At 39.9% G+C, this 18641-nt stretch overlaps 1 protein-coding gene across 1 annotated transcript in view; it reads right to left on the reverse strand.

Annotated features, from left to right (window-relative positions):
• LOC100228395 (neuronal acetylcholine receptor subunit alpha-7) overlaps window positions 1-18641 on the reverse strand; it is a 38756-nt gene that overhangs the window by 15161 nt on the left and 4954 nt on the right. The window contains exon 3 of the mRNA XM_030281037.4: window positions 3545-3589. Coding sequence (XP_030136897.4) covers window positions 3545-3589 — 45 coding nt within the window. The remainder of the gene's footprint in view (window positions 1-3544; window positions 3590-18641) is intronic.

Below are 18641 nucleotides of genomic sequence, written 5' to 3' on the forward strand. Positions count from 1 at the left end.
CCATTATCTTTATCTTCATAGACAACTTTGTTTGCTGTGGTTGGAAATTCTCAGGTTGTAGTACCTTGCTAATAGGCATGGGGTAGAGCAGCCAGCATACACAGAAGATGACTGTGATGGCACAAGGGTACTGCCAGCAGAAGGTCTTGGCAGTCCTGGGGCCTGGCGTTGGACAATCTCTGAGGCAGCTGCTACACAGCACTGCTCAGTCCCACAAGTTTCCTCCCTGGCTGGCACTTCCTGCCCTGGGGCTGCCTGTGCTCCTTTCAGCCCAGGCCTGGCTGCTGGCACAGGCAGGCTGGCACAGGCAGGCTGGCACAGTTGCACCAGCAGGGCTTTGATCTGAGCTCAGCACTGCTAAATCCCATACTCTGCCATTGAAACATATGGTGGAGCACAGCCATAAACAAGAGCAGAGCCCCAGACTGCAGCCAGCTGAGCACTGTGGCAGCCCCAGCAAGCTGTTTACCCTCTGCACCCCGAGGAAATAGCAGCATGAGCTGCTGTATTTTCCTGAAATTGAGGCTGTACATCACTCCTTACTATGCAAATGACTTGTCATGATACTAGGGTGGTTTCTGTTGAGCACCAAGGGTATAAGGAATAAAGTTCAATTCATTTTACAAAATTTACCAGATTTTCTCTGTCTGTGCTTCATTATAATGCACTTCTCTGTATCTCCATTATTATGTTGTTTACATTAACTTCACTTGGCTGTAGGCAGGTAACTTAGAGTGAGGACTTGTCCAGTTTTACCAAGCTGTTGCAATGCCAAACGTTATTTTCTTAAATGTAAACTTTTAAATGGGTGAGTAAATGTACAACACTTACCCCTGCAGTCTAGTGGTCATGTTTGATAGACATTAAGGTCAGGAAAAATTGCCAGTGGATATGGTGGAGGTAAATGTTACTGGTTATTCTCATGGGGTATTCACATCAAACTGGTCTATGTAATTCCTTGTATTACTGTCACAGGCAAATTTTGATTTGATACACCAAGTCCCCAGTTAGCCTCATGCTGCAGATATTCAAATATATTCTCATACCTTTACAACAGCATAAATGACCATCTTGATGCATTCAACACAACTAATAGCATTCATCATGCAGCTTTTCTGAATAATTTACTATATTTATTCTTGGCCTGTGCTTCTATATTTATCTCATTTATTTTTTACAATGAGTTTGTAGCAAAATTGGACAAAAGATCTGGGTCGTGCACTGTTTTTTCCTTTAGCTACAGATAATTGTTTTTTATTGAAATCTTCAATTATTTGGCTCTGTTCATAGCTCTTGGTTTCACAGTTCTCTAATTAAGATACATGTGTTGCTCACAGCCATCTGATATACACAGCTTCTGTAAGCTGATCAACTGCTTCCCTAATTCTTTCAGAAGTTCTACATGCTTTTTCTCAGTAAACTGTTTTACATGAACTTCTTGGTTGACAAATGTCACTGAAATAGTTTAGCACTTCATCTTTGTGTAATGTAGAAGTCCTGAGATGCCAGGATGCATCTGTGTTTTGTGAAGGCCAGCAATGTAAGCAAACAGGCTGGGTGGATTTAAGGCACTGAAAGCCGTGGCTCCATGGCATTGGGTGAGTCATCCTCAGGAGCTGCCAGAGCAGGTCACTGGCACTCGTGCTGGGAGAGCCAGGACTGACAGGCTGCATTCACACCCAGCTGAAGCCATCCTGGATATCAACATATCCAATCATTTCCCAGCCCAGCTTACGTTAGGAGTTACCATGGCCACGACACGGTAGCGCAGGGTGATGCTGAGTGACGTAAAGACAGTCCAAGGGACAACAGAAAACTTAATATTCAAGGCTGCATTAGAGATAATGTTAAGCAGATTTTATGGTTGCTCTGTTAGCCCTGCGTGCAAAGTGCTTACCCATCCAGCAGGGCATGATCTACTTCATTTTGCTTTAACTTTAGAGCTAAAAAGCTGAAGCACCTTTAATTTGGATTAAAATAGCAAAGAGCTCAGGGTGCTTTGGTTAGTTCAAATCTGTGTGATTAAGCAAGGCTCCTGCTATAACTTAGATCAAGCATGAGATTTTTGATGCTGAACAGTATTGCCGTGGAGATAGTGGTTGGATGAAATAGCCTGCATGTATAAATACTAGATTTATATTCCCCTTTCTCTCAATTTGTTTTTTGTATTTAAGTATTTTGGGGATAATTATATAAAATACATTTAAGATACATTGTATCATAAAATACATTTAAGATACGTTGCTGATTATACACACATATATCTCTAGGAATGCAATGGAGAGGGATTTCAGGGAAAACTTATTTCAGAACATTTAAAATAATAGAATGACATATGTTAGTCTTAAGCTTTGCTTTGAATCTGTCTAGAACACAATTAATAGACAGTAGATATGCGCACACTTTTATATTTATGTTTACAAAAGCTATGAGAAGTCGCTAATTTTTTTGGTAGTAACCAAGTGATCTGTTCATTGCAGTCTTAATGTACTTCATATCCAGTATGTGTTAAGGTGAATAAATCAAAAGAAATACAGAATGTATAATATAATCAAAAATTTCCTAAGGGGAAAAAAACCAAACTCAAAAAGGATAAGGATGCTGTGAGATAAAAGAGAAGGAAAATAAATTACAGACTCTTGAGTATGAATTGTTGTCTCTTTTACTGGTAAGAAATCATAGGAACTATGGTCTTTGTAACTAAAAGCCAAAAACATATTATATTTGACAGTTTTAATCTTGCTGTACAACAGGTCTGTAAAAAGGCATTAGTTTAGTGCTTCTTCCATGTCATATTTTCTTTGTGAATCTACGGAATAGCCATGCTGTTCTTACAGGTCATCAGAATAGTCATTCCTTTGTTTCCCAAGACCTACCCCAGGGCAAGTGAGGTGTTCTATCTAAAATGTAACAATAAAAGAAAAAATAATGCCTTTAAACTGAATGAGCTGGTCAGAGAAAATGAAAGGTGTAAAGTTTCTGCAAAAGCCTTGTGATTGTCTGGAATAATAGAAATCTTCTGTAACTTCCTTTACCTAACCCAACCAGTTTGGTTTCTGTAGAACTAATGGGAATTCAGCTAATGGCAAATTCTCATCCATGCTGCTGTAGATGGAGAAAACTCCACATCACTGTCTTCGCAGAGCTTAAGACAAAATTATGGTAGAAATGTTTGTGGATGCACTAGGACTCCACAGGACCCAGCATGCTAAGGAGCACCTTATTAATTCTGAGTCATAATGCAACCTTTCAGAGAAAACAATTTCAAAATACTCTAACAAAGTTCTTGACTTGTCTATTATCTCTTCCATTTATTAAAAAGTTAATAAAAATTGACTCCTGCCCAGAAATGCTGGCCATGAGTTAATGAGCACAAAGTTCTCTCCTGTAGTATCTAGTGGTAGCAAAGAAAACCTCACATGGAATTAGGAGTCAACTCACATTTTCTCTACAGACCTGAAAGTTTTCTAAAATTCAAACCCGTCACCAGATTAAACTTAAGACTTGAAGGGGGAAAACAAACATACTTTGTTTCAAAACTTACCATTTGTAGCCAAATATTTGTGGTTAATACTTGATTCTTTTCATCCTGGAGGGAAGGAAGAGAGAAAGAAGAAAAAAACAAACCACAGCTTAGTACCATACAGATAAAATAATACCATTAAATACATTTGACTATTATAAAATAACCAGTTATGCTATGGTACCTTTCAAAGCAATGGGAATGGGAACCATTCCAATGGGAACCATTGCCACTCACTTATTGGAATGGAAGTTTTCACAGGATCTTTTAAATTTCAATTTAATATTACCACAATCGGTCAAACCGTTTCCTGGGGGTATCCTTTTGCCAGACTCTTCCCTGGGGCTCCTTCTTTAATGAAGAGTCTCCAAAAGCAAGGCAGGGCAGGAGCTGCCTATAGCACGTTTCCTAGGAGCAGCCCTCTCACTAATTAATCTTAACCAGCAGACACAGGCAGGCATAGAAAGAACAAAGAGCAAAGTGTGGCTAAGCTCAGATGGGGTTGAGAGGTTGTGGCTAAACTCAGGGTTGAGGGGTTGTGGCTAAGTTCAGATGAGGGGTGTTGAGGCCATTCGGAGGAGCTTAACAGGCAAGTGGCACCACTTGTATCAGTGGAACTGACAAAAAGTGGAGCATCAGCTTTACCAGAGAACTGTTGCCAGGGCAGAATATTATTATTCTTTGAAGGCCTTTTCCCTGCACTCCTGTCACTGATGTAAATTCAGGTGACACACCAGGCATCTTACTGCTGAAGTTGTAGACTTTAATTCTCCACTACTCAGACACAGGAAAATATCAGTGACCTTTTTCTGTGGAGGTACCGTATCAGCATCCACCTGGGTTGTGTGAAGTTAATGGAATATACTATACATGCAGTCAGTATTCTACATTTTCCAATCTGAGCATATAATCCCTGTCCTAACACCAGTCAAAGCTCCATCTACTGTCAGAAAAAGTGTCATAGGAAATTCAGTTACCTGTACAGTCTCACCTGCCAGAGTTGTTAATATGTCTAGACCTCTGCACTTAAATCTGTCCCTCTTAAATATCATTCCTAAATGTCAAAAAATGGCCAAAATTTTTTATCACATTTCATATAATAAAAAAAAACCCTTTTTAATCACACACTTTACTAAAGGTAAATTTTCTGTTCTTGTTTTATGAGCTGCTAACCAAAAAACACTCCTGAAAGACCTTGCATTGCAAACATTTTAGATCAGCATATTGTAGGAAGTTATAGAGCATACAAAATCAAATATCCTGCAAGGGACAATGGCCTTTTTAAAGCAAGAGAAACCTTTTAAGGAGCAGCATCAGTAAATGTATGAAAGTGTTACTAGGCTTTAGTTGTGTTAGGTCACAACTAAATGTACAACATACAAATAGAAAGATTTTAAACAAAGATGACAATGTGCATGAGTAAAGTCTACCATCATGCACACTCCTACCCTGCTTTAAAAAAAACCCATAAAAATATAAGTAAGCACAGATCGTAGCTAATTAAGTAATTAACTTGCACTGGTAGCTGTTACTCTCTAGCCCCACAAACAATCATTTGGAACCTCTCTCAGCCTGCTTATAGAGCACTACAAAACTAGTGTGTATGGGATCTTTAACTCATGAATGAAGAAACAATCTTTATGAGATCATTCATATCACCATGAACTAAAGTCCATTGAGAAGGGGTGCCAGTTCAGGGCGTATAAAATCTACGTTTCTATTCATTATAGCAATTTCACGTGAGATGGAAATACTGCCAATGATAACCTGTCCTCCAAAGTTCAGTAACAACTTCTGAAAGCTCTGTGTGCTTTCAGAACACAGAACTGTGTTCTGTGAACATGACAAATTCCTATAATGCAATGTCCTGGCTCAGCACCTGAGCAAAGCTGGGAGCACTGCTGGGTGGTTTCTCTGCACAGGTATTACTGGCTACTCAGAGGTGCAGAGCAATTCAGAATCCACTATGTTGCAGGAAGCTTGTTTCAGGACTATTAGCTGAATGGCATGTACTCCTGCATGGTTAAATCCCGAGTTAAACTCTCATTTTATTCCCAGCTCAATCTCTTTCTACACATGAATGGTCCCAGCTTTTAAATTAGTGATGTTTCAAAAAGTCCTTTTCAGCAGCAAGAAAGGGATTGTACTGAAGCTGGAGTGTTGCTGGTGCTGTGCCATGGGAGAGCCTGAGCCCCCAGCCCAGGCATGGGAACTATTTTAGGAGTAGCAGGAAGGAACTCTACCAACCATCAATGCACATCACAGAGCCAGGCCAGAGAGCTGCCACTGAGCAAAGTAGCAGAGCTGAGGGGGACAGCAGACTTTTAAACCAGCTGTGCTGCTGGCAGCATGATTCAGCTGCCTGCCACTGCCAGCACATGGCAGAGCCATCACAGGTTGGCATGCAGGACACTCTGCAAGTATATTCTGCAAGCCAAGAGTTATTCTGAAGTGTGATCTTTCACTCAAACGTAGCTCAAAGAGCCTATTCTGAGAGCACTGACTCAAATGTGACTTGTACTGTGAAGGCAAGCCCCGGGTGAAGATGGCCCATGCTGTCTTCATGGTATTTCTTTCTGTTATTTGAAGCATTTAGAGCCTGAAAGAGGGTTACATATGAACTAAGCAATTTCCACTTAGATCACTATATTTAAGGTTCCATCAGTGTTTGAATCATAAATCCTACCATTGCTTCTCAGATAGAAAAAATTTTCTGCCTGCTGAGGCTTGGTTTACAGCAGTATTTTGAGTTTTAAATATTGTTTGTTGGAGCAAACAATTTTCAATCTTTTAGTCATAATTGGATTGACTCATCCATCACTAGAGGAAAGGTTTTCATTTTAGAGAGTTTGTCTCTCTATGTGGCCCCAAATGAAGCTGGTAAAAGGGGGCAGGAGACATCCTCCAGGGTTTCTCCCTGCTTACTAGAGTTTTTTGGACACTCTTTTAAATGCTTCACAGCAAACTACATTAACACTCTTTTCAACAGAGTTGTGCAGTACCTCCCTGTAAAATGATGGGTGGGCTTGAAATGCTTTGAAGAACTTCACCAGTTTTTGTCACTTCATTTTGTAAACACTTACAGAACACTTTATGTGTTTTAAACACAAAAATAAAGAAGCTCCTATTACAAACCTTTCTGCTACAAAGGAGGAAATAAAATTGGCTTCATAGTATAATCTGATATGTTGAAGAATCTTCCCAACACAGAATGAGACCAGACACTGTATCATGTTGTTGGGATTGGTGGTTTTTCCTCCAAACCAGCTGCTTTAAGTTACTTGCTATTCAGACAGTACTGGACAAGTAGCCCTGCTAGTGGAGAGTTAGGTTTCCTTGGCACAGTGGGAGGTGGGTGGAGGCTGCTTTGGTCATCTCTATCCATAACTGCAGAGAGGACAGATGGCAAATTGCTACTGGACTGCTTGTCATGTTATTTTGTGGCAATGCAATTAATGAAGGCAAAGTAGCTGACATCAAGAGACTTGAATAGTCCTTGATTAATTTTTTAAGGTAGAGGTAATAACTTCTGCAAGTCTTTGAAGGAAATTGCACTTTCTCCATTCTTCCAGTTCCCACCCCTGGTTTTCTCTGTTTTTTCAATTTATACAATCCATCAGACTGATCAACTTTGGAAACACAGTTACCAGAGTCTCAAATTATCCTTCCCTTTCCCTGTGTTCCTCAGAATATATAAAAGAGAGAAACTTGATTATGCTTTGTGAAAGGTGTTAGCCTGGACATTATAAACTCTGTAACAACATCTGTAGACTTTCCAATTGATTTCAGCACGTTTAGCATCCACACTAGAAAAGCTACGTGGCAACTGCAAGGGGAAAAAGAACTAAAATAAAACTGCATGCCTAGAGACTGGCATGCAGTGATGTGCAGCACCTAGTAAGAAACTCATAACTTCCCAGGGACTAGCATAAGGTGATATCCTGACTAAAATCTATGAGCTGTAATTTCTGCACTTCAAATTTAGATTCTTTATATTTATGTGGTTGAATTACAGAAAAAGTTATGGCTCTTTGAACTGGGCTTAAATTACTTTCAACCTTAACCAAGACTTTATAAGAACATTTTAAGACATCACTTGTTACACCATACTATGTTCCTGATTGGTACCCTCTAGAAAACAAGTCTGAAGTTAACAACACTTTCTTTCCTGATTTTCACTTTTGTTAAGTGACTAACCAGCAGGTTAGTCAGTTCATTAGCTCTTACTGTCTCAGCACTTGCTCATTGAACATTCTCAACATCTTCTGATCCACAAATTACCTGTGCCTAGTTACAATTCCTCGCCTCCATCATTTAAAATCTTGTTATGTTTAATTTTTGCCTCACACAGCTTGGGGTTTTCTTCCAGTTCCTTTTTAGGGTCATGCACTGAGCTCACTAAACTGTATCAGCTGAAAAAGCCTGAATTCCTACAGGCTTAGTACTGAGAGGATGGGCTGGAGTGGGTGCTAAGCACTCATAAACTGGCCAGGTGACAAAAGATTGCTGCTATGTCCATACTTCAGGCAGCCGTAATGGCAGGATGAATCCAAGATCCTCAAAACTCATGGGGAGTAGTGAAAGGGCTGCACTTCCATCCCTGCCTGTGGTGCTGGTACACAGCAGCTCCCTGGGTGGCCAACCTGCAGCAGAGCACAGTCTGCTCCAGCTCCACTCCTCTGCAGCCCTGGGAGCACCGTGGTGACCTCTCAGTTTTCCCAAACTAAGTCAGTGTGGGGGTCTATTGCAAATATCTTCTCCCTGTGCCAAGACTTTTCTATTAAAGGTGGCTCAGGGCTTCTTAGTCATGAAGAAAAATTTGAATTTTGCTATCTCAGTGGTGGGGATAAAAATCAGTTACTTAAAAAAGCGATCCTGGTGCTTCTGCAGGGACACTGAAATGAAGACTGCAGCTGCTAGCCAAGGACTACCTAGCCCTAATCCCCCATAGGCGTGGGCTGGAGCTGCAGTCAGTGTTGAAGACTGTAGTAGAGGGAATTAAGACATTTCAGGAGGTTTGTACATTGATAAAAAGCAAAACAAAGGGTTGTCAACGTGAAAAAGGTTGTTCAAGCAAAATAAAGATGAAGAAAACGTCAGTGTACATGATTTGTGACATAAAAGATTGGAATTCCTGATGTCTCTTTCCCACCTGACTTCTTTTTTACCATGAAAGGAATAGGCCAGTGCAATTACCCTTCACTTCTCCAGTGGTCAGGAATAGACCTTTTTATACAGTAAAATGGTTTTTACTCAGCTTACAGCGCATATTCCCAATTAAGCAGAAAATGCTGTGTAAGCAGTTATTACCACTGCATGAATAATATTCATAACATTCCATGATCTAGCATGTGAGATTCAACATCAGGAAGAGACAACAGAATGTTTCTGATTTCTTAAAAATAGGTGCAAAAGACAGAAAAATGTTCAATAAAATGTCAGAAGTGAAAAATACAAATTTTCACTGTTGCACCACATTTTTGAGACCATTCTAAACTTAAACACACATTTTTATTTGGTGTTTTGACTTTGGCATTTTTGTATAGAAGCAGGGCTCTGGTGTTTGTGATTTAACCTTGTAGTGGTACAGCCTCCTGCTGGGAGAGCAAGGCTCCTTCGAAACCACAGCAACTGTTGCAAACCGTTCTTCAGCCAGAGTTGAACAGCGCAGTCAGGATGCTTTGCCAGTTCTGCATCTCCTGGCCTTGGGGTATTAATGTAAAACGAGGGTCACTCCCTTTACATCAGCTGCTAATTTGCCCTGATTCTGTTGGTGCCAAGACTCCCCTGGAAGCTGGCCCCTAGCTAGTGATGTTGCTGAAAGCTGAAAATGTTTAGGACATCACCTTCTTTCCCACATTCCTCTGCAAAGCAAATTTAGCCCGAGGCACCTTCAGTTAGGATGATACCTGCCTGACTCTTGCCACCGGCTCAGATTCTGGCTCCTTCAGACCTTTAGGGATAATTGCAGCTGTGCTCAGGATTTAGTTGAGTATGTCCTGTAGCATTAAGGTGAGCTTCACAGTGAAATCTCTAAAACCCAGCCTGAAAATATCTTCATTAATTGCTATGCTTCTTGGTCTTTGATTTAATTTTTTCTAGCTTTTTTAAATCAAAGAATTAAACTAAAAAGGCCAACCAAAATGTGAGAAGTTAATTAAAATGAAGTTTGCAAACTTCTCTTCCACTGAGTTCTTAGGTTTATTAGATTTGTGATGGATGGCATACGAATGGCTCTTCATGCAGTTTGCATGCTGGAGGTCTGAGAAATAAATAATGGCTCAGGAGAATTGCTCCTGACTGGGAAAAGTGGAATTTTGTTGATAGAGATTACACAGACTGGCACAGATTGCTGCCAGTATCCATTTTGATTTTTTGAGAAAGTTGACTTTGGACTGTAAATTTAATGAGGAATAAGGCAATAAATGGCTATACTGGGGCTGAAATACATAATTGTTACATATGGGAAACAGGTAGAGTTTCCCTCCATGAACTCCTCCTCCCATTAATTAGTGATACAGTGAATAAAGTTATTGAAGTCCTCTAATCTTTAGCATTTTCCTGGTTTGGGCTGGTTTCACTTGTTCAATTGTTGTTATTTCAACCCATGTGTTTTACCTTTTCTTTCTGATTCTGCTCCTCACCAGGGGAGTGGCCTGAGTGAGCAATTGCCTGCAGTGTTGTAGTTTCTGGTTGGGGTTAAACCATGCCAGGCATATTCTCAACTCAGCCTGCTGTCCTAAGCGTGTTCCATAACCCTGAAGGGCAGAGTGGCAGTACCAGATGCAGTGACAGTTCCCCTGTTTCCTGTCTGAATTCTGTGAGTGCTGTGGCAGATCTGAACAAGAACCAAGGCTAGAAATGTACGGCAGGAAAAGAGAATGCAGTGGAAGACTGTGCAAAAGCTGAAAGCAGAGTGTTAGGGCTAATGACTATTGTATGTGTAGGCTCAATTTTATAAACAAATTTAAAATATTTGTAGGAGAGGGCCATTGTTAATCCAGTGAAGTTTCCTGCATGGGACAGGTGGGATTAAAGTCTGAATCTGCACTCTCATTCTATTTATTTTTTGTTTTGGAACAGTGTCCTACATTCAGTAATGTAGAAATACTAGATTTAATACTAGAAAATACTAGAAATAATGCTGGATAAACCAAACATTCCAGCTCAAGTTGCCTCTCCTTAGCAGAGTGCTCTGTTGGTGTTGTTACTTCGATTTTGTGCAGCTTCTCACCTTCAAAATACGTCCTATCTTCATAAATATTTCCTTAACTAGCCTGTAATGTTTAAAATTCAATATATAGAAGCTTTATTTCAAAGCCTACTTATATCATTTTCCTTTGAAGTGCATTCCTCCAGGCTGGCCTATGTATATACATGTAATGCCATTTTTAAAATTACTTTATAGAATATGCTGCTGAGCATTTTCTTGTCTTGATAGTTTGTAAACATGTCCCATTGAGAAAACATGAAATTGTTCAGACAATTTATTCTCTTGTGGGGCTTTTGTTAATTAAATCATTACAAATGTGAAAATATTAGTAGAAAATCAACAAATGGATTTTTTTAAAATTGCTTTGTAAATCTTCTCTCTAACCTACAAGCACATTATTTACAGCAAATTAAACACAAGGAAAATTGTACTTCTCTAGCAAGAGAAGGGCCAGGCTGGGCAGAGCAGTCTGAGCTCAGTGTGAGTGGAAATTGGCCCCTGGTGCTGGGAGCAGGGGTCCAGGCCAGGGGGTGCCGAGGCTGTGCCTGAGCCACAGCGAGCTCCAGGGTCCATGGCATGGAAACTGCAGGACGATGCTCTACAAGTCACTCAGCCACACTCCTGAGGAAAAGCATCCAGCAGCTGGGGGGGAGGGAACAGGAGAGGAGGAAAGGAAAGCTCCAGGTATGAGTGGTGGACAGGTGCCCTAGTTTACAGTCCTGGTCTGTATTTAACATTTGGGCCAGTACATATTTAATACATGGTATACTATGAGCTTACACATAGTTACAATTCAGACTTTAGTAACTGAAGAGTTTGACCTATGTGGAAGTCTGAAAAAATTGGGGATTTTCAGGTATGTTCTGCATGGATATTGAAGCCTGGAGTTCCTCTGTCCGTGCACTGTTCAGATGTACATGGAGTGAAACAAAACAGTGAGGAAGTAAACCTGAATAGAACAGACAAGTATGCTACTGCTTAGAGCTGAATTCTGAGAAATTTGAAAAGTTTCTGAAGTTAAAATGCTAAAATATTGCTAGAGCATTCTGTGCTGCTGGGATAAGAGTAAATGTTGATTTTTGGCTTTTTGAATCTCTCTTCTTTTTTTTTTCTTAAAAATTAGAAAAATACAGTCTGAATTTTACCTGGGTTAAGGTTGAGTTTGGACTATGTGATAAGGAGTCTGATTACTTTGCTTAACCTAATTCAAGTGAACTCTGAGGGGGGTTGTTTGTTTTGCTTTTTTTTTTTTTTTTTTTTTAACTTGTGCTATTTGTGTCTGGAAAAGGCCCAAAGGCCAGCATTTTCTCCACACCAACTCCTCTTACATGCTTTTGCAAAAAGCATTTGTTTTCTCCCCAATTTCTTTATATTGCTTTAAAAAAAAGGCAGTTTGTTCAGACCACACACAGAGGTCTCCCAAGATAGACGCAAATCCATCATAGCAAAAAGCTGCTGCAGAAAGAGCATAAAAGAGTGACCTTAGCTCTGAGTAGAGCATCTGGGTGAGGAAACTTCTTAGGATGTAGGAAAGTCTTTGTGTCCCAGGTATGCTCTGTTAGGTCTGAGAGTTGTGCTGCCATTGGCTGCAACAGGGCTTTGTCCTGGCAGAGGGCTGGAGAAGTGGCTTTCTACAAGTTCCAGGAAAAAGAAGTTGAGATGATAAATATGTGTGAGAGGCTCATGATGTACCATTTTTGTTACCATGGGGATGTAATTGTAACAGCAGTCTGTCTTTTTTTTTTTTCAGTACATCATTGTTAGCAAGAGATTGTATTTAGATATGAACACATTCATCTTTGCAAAGACAAGCAGGGATAAGGCATATGAAATGAGCAGAGTACAGCATGACTAATCACATACCTCAGCACATCTTGCATAAAAAAATATTTTGAAAAGCAAGTTGTATTTTTCAAGTTACCTTACGAATTTCTGTGATTAATTGTAGGGTTTCATTCAGTTCAATTTTTGAATATAGCATAGAGTTTAAAGTGCAGATAAATATCTTGCGAACATGCAAAGTAATAACTATCTTCTGTTTCTTTATTTACAAATAATTCTTGATTCCAGTGTTTCTTGTAGCAGACTCCTGTTGAGAGGACTGAACCCTGAATTAGTGTTAAATACTGATTCTAGGTGCTGATTAGCATTGCCAGTCTAACACAGATAGGCATCCCAGCTCTGAACACATGCTGGGATCTGGGAACTACCAACAGTATCATAAGATAAGATCAAAGAATGGAGCCCCCATAGCCCCACTCATTACATGGTGTTAAAACCAGAGGGAATCAAAGCCTTTGAACTTGATTTGTCTTCCTAGAGGTTAGCTGCAAAACACTGAAATTGGAAGGTCAGATTGTTACACTTCAATGTATCAGCAGACTGAAGTGGAAAGAAAGTGTGTGTTATTTCTTCAAGGAGAGAAGAGAAAGTTATGGGAGAGCAGGGAGATGAGCCCAAAGCTGTCTCTTCCTCTCCCTGTGCATGATCAGAGCACAGAGCTCCAACACCAACCTGCTGCTGGTGTTCATCTGTCCTATTTTTGTGAGTAACAGCAACAGAAATTTCCACACCTGACCAGAGCATATTCTCCATGATTTAGCATCAGCTGAAACCTTTGAGGAACACCAGAGCCACAGAGACAGAGGCATCTCACACAACCACAGGAATAGCTCTGTGCATTACAAATGGACATAGGTAAAGCCAGCTTCAGAGAGCCAGATACCAAAATGCTATTACTCATCCCAGACAGTGTCTCTAACTATACTACACCCTACCTCCATCTTCCCAAGTATAGGAAAATTAAGCAAGGAGGAATTGCTCCAAAATTTCTGTGATATGTAACATTACCCATTATTTTGGATATCTTGGGCTGTCTGGTCAATCTAGGATACAACACAGACATCACCATGGCAATTAAAAAACTTCCTGGGGAAGGGCAGAGTACCAAATGCATTCCTTATCCTGCTGAATGTCTCTGCAACTCTTGACACAGAAGTATTGCTAAGACACTTCAATAACTCAAGAAGATGAGTCATGTTACAGAGGTTCTCTTTATTCCTTACCCATCCTCTGATGGACATGTTTGAGTGTCCTCTTAAGGGTCTTCCTTTCCTGCTTTCCCTGAAAATCCATACTGTGCCCACCTCTCTGATATGCCTGTAGAGAATCACTTACAAAGGCACTGAGAAACAGGGAGCTTAGCTGAGAGGAGTACTTTGATGGAAATCAGCTGTATCTGTTTCTTCACAAATGCAACAAGCATCATGACTGAAATGTCAGAACACCTACATGGTCCTTCAGGCTGCTTTTTTCCCCAGCACAAAAGAGCAAATTCTCCTTTGTGAAAAGCTTATTTCTGTCTGTGGGGACAGAGATGGAATGAGCACTCCAAAATCCATAAAAATGCTCATCTGAATTTCTTGAGCTCTGTCAGTGCTGTTCTGTTCTCATTGTTGCATTTAGTAGTTTTGGAGATGGTGGGTAAGCGGCCTCATTCCTTCCCTCCTGCCTTCCTCTCAAACCCTAAACCAGCACACCTGTTAGTTACTGAGAGTAATTAAGGACATGCCGAGCACAGGAATGTACAAACACTTCTGACTGAAGGCAGAAATCAAGCCAATAAAAGTGCAAAGTAGCAGTGCTGTATGATTAAACATGTGCATGGGTCCCCCAAGTCTGCACAGGGTTATTGATCATCTTCCCTTCAGGGGAGTTCTTTATGAGGAGCACACAAGGAATGAGGAGATGGGATTATAAACCATGCAAATGTGGCCTCACATCACTACCAGAAGATTTGGGAGAGATTAACTGGATGAATATCATGTTCTTATCTTGCTGCCAGTGAGCAGCACATGGCTTCATGCCATGCTCTTAGTTCTTCACAGTTAGCTGTTGTTGAAGCCAGGGTTACCAGCCTTTCCTTTTTACAAATCAAATTCTAGTTGCAGTAACAGGCATGAAAATGCAAGCACAAGTGAAGGTTAAATCTCAATTGACATTTACTTCAGGCTGATTCTGGTTATTCTTGGAAAATAAATCTTTTAATTTTGAATAAATTTAAAATAAATTGGTTAACACGGTAAAGTAAATTATTTAAGTAATTAAAATTCTAAGTGAATTTTAAAATATTTATTTTTCTACGTAAGTGCTTGTATAAATAGGCTTCCTGCTGCCCACCCATTGTGAGATCTTTCTTTCTTTCTTCCTTCCTTCCTTTCCTTTCTTTCTTTTCCATTTTGGTAAATCATATATTTAGATTTGGAACAGTTGGATTGTTTTGTAGTCTGTTCAGGCTACTGAATATGGTGAAGAGTTCAGGACAAACTGAAGAATTCACATCTGTATAATCTAAATCTGAAGTAATTAACATTTGAAATAATTAACATCTGAATGTATTTATGTTAATATGCTGCTCAGAGATACAGAATTGTTTGCTTCCAGTCCATTGACAATACTTTGTTCAACTGCTGTCAGCAATATTAGATTTGTAAATGACTGGAAACTTTTGGTAGCATGTGCTTTGCTGAGAGAAAAGCAGGCACTGTATCCACAGAGTACTGAGAATGCAGCCCTGAGCAGAGACAGAGGACAGGAACAGAAATACCACTTTGCTTTAGCAGCATTTCCTGCCTTCCCTTGCCATCTTCCCCAAAATTGCTGCAGCACATTCTTGCCAACTTATAGACCCACACAGATCACACTACAGGAGTGGGGCTGGGGCCGTGATGGTTACTTGGGAGTTGCTTTTCCCCATACTTCACCCAGCCCACAGCATCCTCCCACAGCACTTCCAGAAGCCTTCCCAGAAAAGAAATGGGTTCAGCAGGGGCAGCCACCTGCATCTGAACTCCCTTCTCATGCATTTTGTCACTGCAGTCAGAGGCAAATCAAGCCCAGGAGGAGCCAAGGTAGCTCCCATGGTTCTCTGCACAGCAGAAGAGGCTTTGCCAAGGAGCAGCAGGTTTGTGGAGCAGGTAGGTGCTCTGTGGGAGCAGAGAGCAAACGGTGCAGCCAGGGCTCCTCCTGGGCTGCGGCTCTCCCAGAACAGGGAAACCATCCACAGCCACAGCTCAGCTAGCACTGGGACTGCAGGGAGCCAGACCCTCCCACTATCCAAGGACAAGAACATTCATGAAGAAATACAGGTCTTTCAATCTTTCCAAGCAACTTACCATAGATAATAACAAGCTGATCCATATTGGTCAAAACAGAACATATGAACTTGTGTATCAAATAGTGACATCCTGTATCATCTTGTCTTTGAACATGACAGTCTTTTTTAAAAAGGAACAACTCTGAATATTACAAGGAGTACATTCATTTCAGTCCCAAACTTCTGTAAATTATAAGCTTTGTATAAGACCAAGTATTAGCCAGATCTGACTCCCAGGAATTACATCTTGCACCGTAATTTTTTTTCATTAGCTGATTACTAAGGACTGCTAATAATTACTAAATGATGTGACTTTGCAGGTTCTGTTGTTCTAGTAAGAGGCCCTGTGTAGAATGTGAAGGCTTTATGTGTTGGTCCCTGTGCTCTACAGCAGTGTCACAGAGGAATCTGTTTCCATGCTTTTCACAGGAAGGTTACAAGCCCTGTTCATCACAACTGACACAGATGTTTAGTCACTTCTTAAGTTAATGGGGCATCCATACTAATGCAGTTAGAAAGCAAAATATGAGGTACTGAGTTTTTATGATTCAAGCTGATTATTTATATCACAAAGAATAAGAAAAATGTCTGAGAAGCTGATTCATATTACAAAAAAGTTCCAAACATCTTTCCTGTGGAACCATAAAGCAGAATATGAGTTCTGATTTTCACATACAATGAACATCTCTAATGTCCTCAAGTGAACTATTATCAGGAGGGTTTTTTATAGCCTTTAGTTCAGTCCTTTTTTCCTTCTCGCAAACCGCCTTTAATTAGTGTACATTCATTGCTTCCCATTCCATCCTACACATCCTCCTGTGTTTAAAATATCTTTCCAGGTCTAAACACTGTTTGAGGACACTAGATAAAATGCTGACAGAAGAGTTAAAAAATCCAGAAGATCTTTAGAAGCACAGGAAAGATGGACAAATATCACAGAAATAAGGTTGCGGTTTCTCTTAGTATGTTAATATCTCACCACAGTAGGGTAGGGAGAGGTGTTGTCTGCTTATTAAAGTAGAGCAACTATAAGATTATTTTAGACGCTTGTCTGATCTGTTCTTCACATTTAGTGGAAAAACAGAATACTCTGTTTTCTGTTATAATCCAATAACTTTCCTGGTATTAAATTAACTAAAAATATCAGAAGGCATATCCCAGCACCTTTCCCGTTTTCTAAATTCTCAGGAATAAATTATGGTGGAATGGAAATGGCTGCAAGATGAAAGTGCAAACAGTTTCTCCCTTGGTGGTAAAAAAGTTCAAGCAGCAAACTGAGAAGAAAATAAAGCTCAGTGAGATGTTTTCTAACGTACACAAATGAATGCTAAAATTAAAAGAATAATGCAAATCTGATGAGCTTCTGCCACAGACATTGTTTGCAAAGAGGCTGCTGAGGTCTGATAAACAGCTTAAGAACTTCATTAGCACCATTTTTCAATGAGTCTCTTGATTTGGTTCTTTTTATTCGTTTTCCAGATTTAAATTTTTTTCTTCTTTTTTTCCTTTTTGGCAGACAAGATGTTTGTTTTATAGTCTTTTTCTTTACCAAAGCTGTTATGTTTCTTTGAATGACAGTATAATTCTCTTTTCAAAATTTCAAGATATTTGACATTACTGTCTTGCCCAGTGGGTCTGGAGTATTGGACTGCAAATACTGAATTGCAGATCCTTATGCAGAGACTTTGCAAAGGCTTGAATGTAAGTCATTGCAGTCAGCTGGATCACTTCACTGTGTAAAAGAAAACAAGGACAAAAGCCCTTGAATATATAAAACTAAGTCATGCAAGTAACCAAGGGCAATGTAGGATAAGAAAACTTTGACTAAGTTCAGATAAAGGTAAAAAAGTTTGTGTGCTTTTCATTTATCCTTTGGTCTGCACAAATGGGTTGAACAGCCTAAAGGAACAGGATTTCCCTTGAGATTCTGCTGCTGCTTATGACATACAAACAACTATGCAGTGCTTTTCTTTCCTCTAACTAGGATTTTTTTAAAAAGGGAACAGGAGAAACTGGAAAATAAGCAAAAACTGTTGTGTAGTAAATTATTTAATTAGCCAGCAAGTATCTTCAGGAATCATGAAAGATTCCTAAGTAGTGTTATGCAACATAAGTAATAAATTGAATATTCATGTGGATAAGTAGCTTAATTCAACTTTCTTAAATAAATTAAATGTTGACTCTAAAAAATTAACTAATTTATTATCAGAGTAGACCAAAATGGTCACACTCATACCCACCAAAATGTTTGTCACTTCTTCTTGAAGAAGTCACGAGGTAAGATGGCATTGATCCAGCATTCTCTCAAGTTTTTCAATTTGAATCAGAGACAGAGCTCACTTGCGTTTTTTGAAATATACGACATATTATCATATGTTAGGTGAAGAACCACCACAGGTAATTTTGTGAGCAGTTCAAGCTAATCTAAAGCCAAAGTACAGGTGATGTAAAGAATTGACCCCTCAAAAAGGGATAAGGTAACGCTCACTCAGAGAGGCAGTGGTGCAAGCCACAGCTGTGGGAGCATGAGCCCAGAACTCAGAGAGATTACTTCCAGTAGCAAAGGCTGAGATCAGTTTAGGACACTCCCAAGTGTGCTGCCTCAAGTTCCATGTAGAAAGCTGGTAAAAATTCCAGATTCCAGCCAGAAAGCTGAAAATTTTCTATATTGAGAGTGAACTATTGACAGCTACTCTGAGAACGAGTTCTGACATGTGGGTTTACCAAGATTTCATTCTCTAGCTTTCTGC

This window comes from Taeniopygia guttata, chromosome 10 (assembly GCF_048771995.1).
Source record: "Taeniopygia guttata chromosome 10, bTaeGut7.mat, whole genome shotgun sequence".
NCBI classification, from domain to species: Eukaryota; Metazoa; Chordata; class Aves; order Passeriformes; family Estrildidae; genus Taeniopygia; species Taeniopygia guttata.